This window comes from Galeopterus variegatus, unplaced genomic scaffold, assembly GCF_000696425.1.
Source record: "Galeopterus variegatus unplaced genomic scaffold, G_variegatus-3.0.2 Scaffold10319, whole genome shotgun sequence".
Taxonomy (NCBI): Eukaryota; Metazoa; Chordata; class Mammalia; order Dermoptera; family Cynocephalidae; genus Galeopterus; species Galeopterus variegatus.
The window spans coordinates 68,840-70,985 of NW_007736430.1; the positions used below are offsets into that span (position 1 = coordinate 68,840).

General features: G+C 34.3%; 1 protein-coding gene across 1 annotated transcript in view; it reads left to right on the forward strand.

Moving 5' to 3' along the window:
- LOC103609930 (A-kinase anchor protein 10, mitochondrial-like) overlaps positions 1-2,146 on the forward strand; it is an 86,160-nt gene that overhangs the window by 46,350 nt on the left and 37,664 nt on the right. Inside the window, exons 4-5 of the mRNA XM_008594186.1 lie at positions 170-254; positions 1,079-1,202. Of these exons, the coding sequence (XP_008592408.1) occupies positions 170-254; positions 1,079-1,202 (209 nt within the window). The remainder of the gene's footprint in view (positions 1-169; positions 255-1,078; positions 1,203-2,146) is intronic.

The window sequence follows — 2,146 nt, forward strand, 5'->3', positions numbered from 1 at the left end:
AGCGCCGCTGCGCTTCCCAAGCGGCGCACTATCCAGTGCGCCACCGGGCCGGCCCCTTTTAGTTCTATTTAAAACCTAATTTATATGCCCTTACTATTATTTCCCAGTTTTACAAATGTGTACAGTTTGAATATAGTGGAAATGTAATTATTTACTATTTGTTTTACAGCAAAGATTTGTGGAGAAGATGGACAGGTGGACCCCAACTGTTTCGTTTTGGCACAGTCTGTAGTCTTTAGTGCAATGGAGCAAGAGTAAGTTAGTTTCATATTTTCACATTTTGCATTCTTGAGAATTTGGGTTCAGTGTTAGGGATGGGCTTCACTAAAAAGCAAAGTATCTTTGAGGATTTGTTTAACTAAAAATGAAATATCTTTGAGGATTTAAGTATTTTGAATATTTACAAGATCATATAAGCATACTCTAAGACTATCTTGGTTAATAGTTTCTTTCGAATATAAATTATGTGAACTCTATAGTATTTCCTAAGTTGAAAGAACTTATTTTTAGTTCTGAAGTCATTTGGGAGTGATTGAGACTATAGTGTGACTGTTAGAATTGGTTTATTCATTTAAATAATGGATGTCTTCAGAGGGTTATCCTAATTTGTTAGTTCATGCTTTAAGCTTAATGGATGCTATGTAACTAAATCAATGTAGATTGCTGAAATTGCCTCCAGAGTTTTTGAGATTAATTACTGCTGCATATTCTTAAAAAAAATCTTTGTGTTCATTCTTTCATTTAGTGTTTATTAAAAGGTTGCTCTGTGTAAGGCACGGTTAGGTATAGTGCCTGCCTTGAAGGAAGTTACAGCCTAATAAAAGAAATAGGGCATGTTCTTTGGTAACTGTAATATGAGGTAGCATGTGTTAAATGTCAGAGGAGTGCTACAAAGTCATTAAGAGATGGGAGAGATTACTTACAGGTAAAGGAATCAGGAACGACACCCTGGGAAGTGAGGTAGCATTGACACAGGCCTTTAAGATACAGTAGGGACAGTATGGAAAGAGTATATTTTTCCCAATTAAGCTCTTTCCTTGGTCGTTCCCTCAAATTTTCCCTTTTTATCCATGTGCAGGCACTTTAGTGAGTTTCTGCGAAGTCACCATTTCTGTAAATACCAGATTGAAGTGCTGACCAGTGGAACTGTTTACCTGGCTGACATTCTCTTCTGTGAGTCAGCCCTCTTTTATTTCTCTGAGGTAAAGTCTGCATTTCGTTCACACTCTATTAGAGCATTCCAGCCTCTAAACTATAAATGCTGGGGCCCTGTATAGAAAATAACATAGAAAAGACTAATCATTTCCAAAAAGATCTATTATTATTTTAAGTTGTATCCAATGGCAAGAGTACTTTAATAGTCAGATTAAAGAGGACATGAAAATTCAGTGTAAAATAACTCTAATAACTCTAATTTTGAAAAACCTAATTAAACTACTGCTTATAAGAGAATGTGCATGTTTTTAAAACTGTAGAATTTCATACTTGATTCCAGTGCACAAATATTTGCAGACCAGACTTCAGAAGAGAGAAAGAAAAGTTGTAAATTTTTTCCTACTCTCATCATTTTTACTTTAGCTGTGAAGCATTTGCAACAAACAATGAGTATATTAATCTCTTTGAGGCATACAGTTTAGTATAATGGTATTTTTTAGGCTTCAGCAAATGAAATTCTTTTGTTGCAAAGCAAATGACTATTAAGTAGAGATAAAGAGGATTTCCAGTCTCACAAAGCAGTAATTTAGACACTTGGATTCTTCCTCTTCACAAGAAGACACTCAGTGAATTTGTTTTTTCATTTTCTTTCTTTGCTATACGTTTAAATCAGCATTTGTTCAGGTTAACATGTCCTCATGGACTGATGGAAATGATCAGGTGTAAAAGATTTGGTTTGGTTAATTTACTCTTTGTATGTTTGCCAGCAAGGAACCACAAATCCAATTTAGGGTAATTTTTATTTGAGTTCACTAAAGTTTGCATCCCTCTGTCTGGTGCTTGTATTTTGTTAATTTTGGGGTTTTTTTTCCCCCTCTAAAAGAATATTTGAAAGCTTCAAACTCAAATGACTAAGTTGCTGACTAACTGAAGAAGTGCATTTTTTTCCTTTTTGCTTATGTCCTGTATTTTATTTTATTTTATTTTTTTT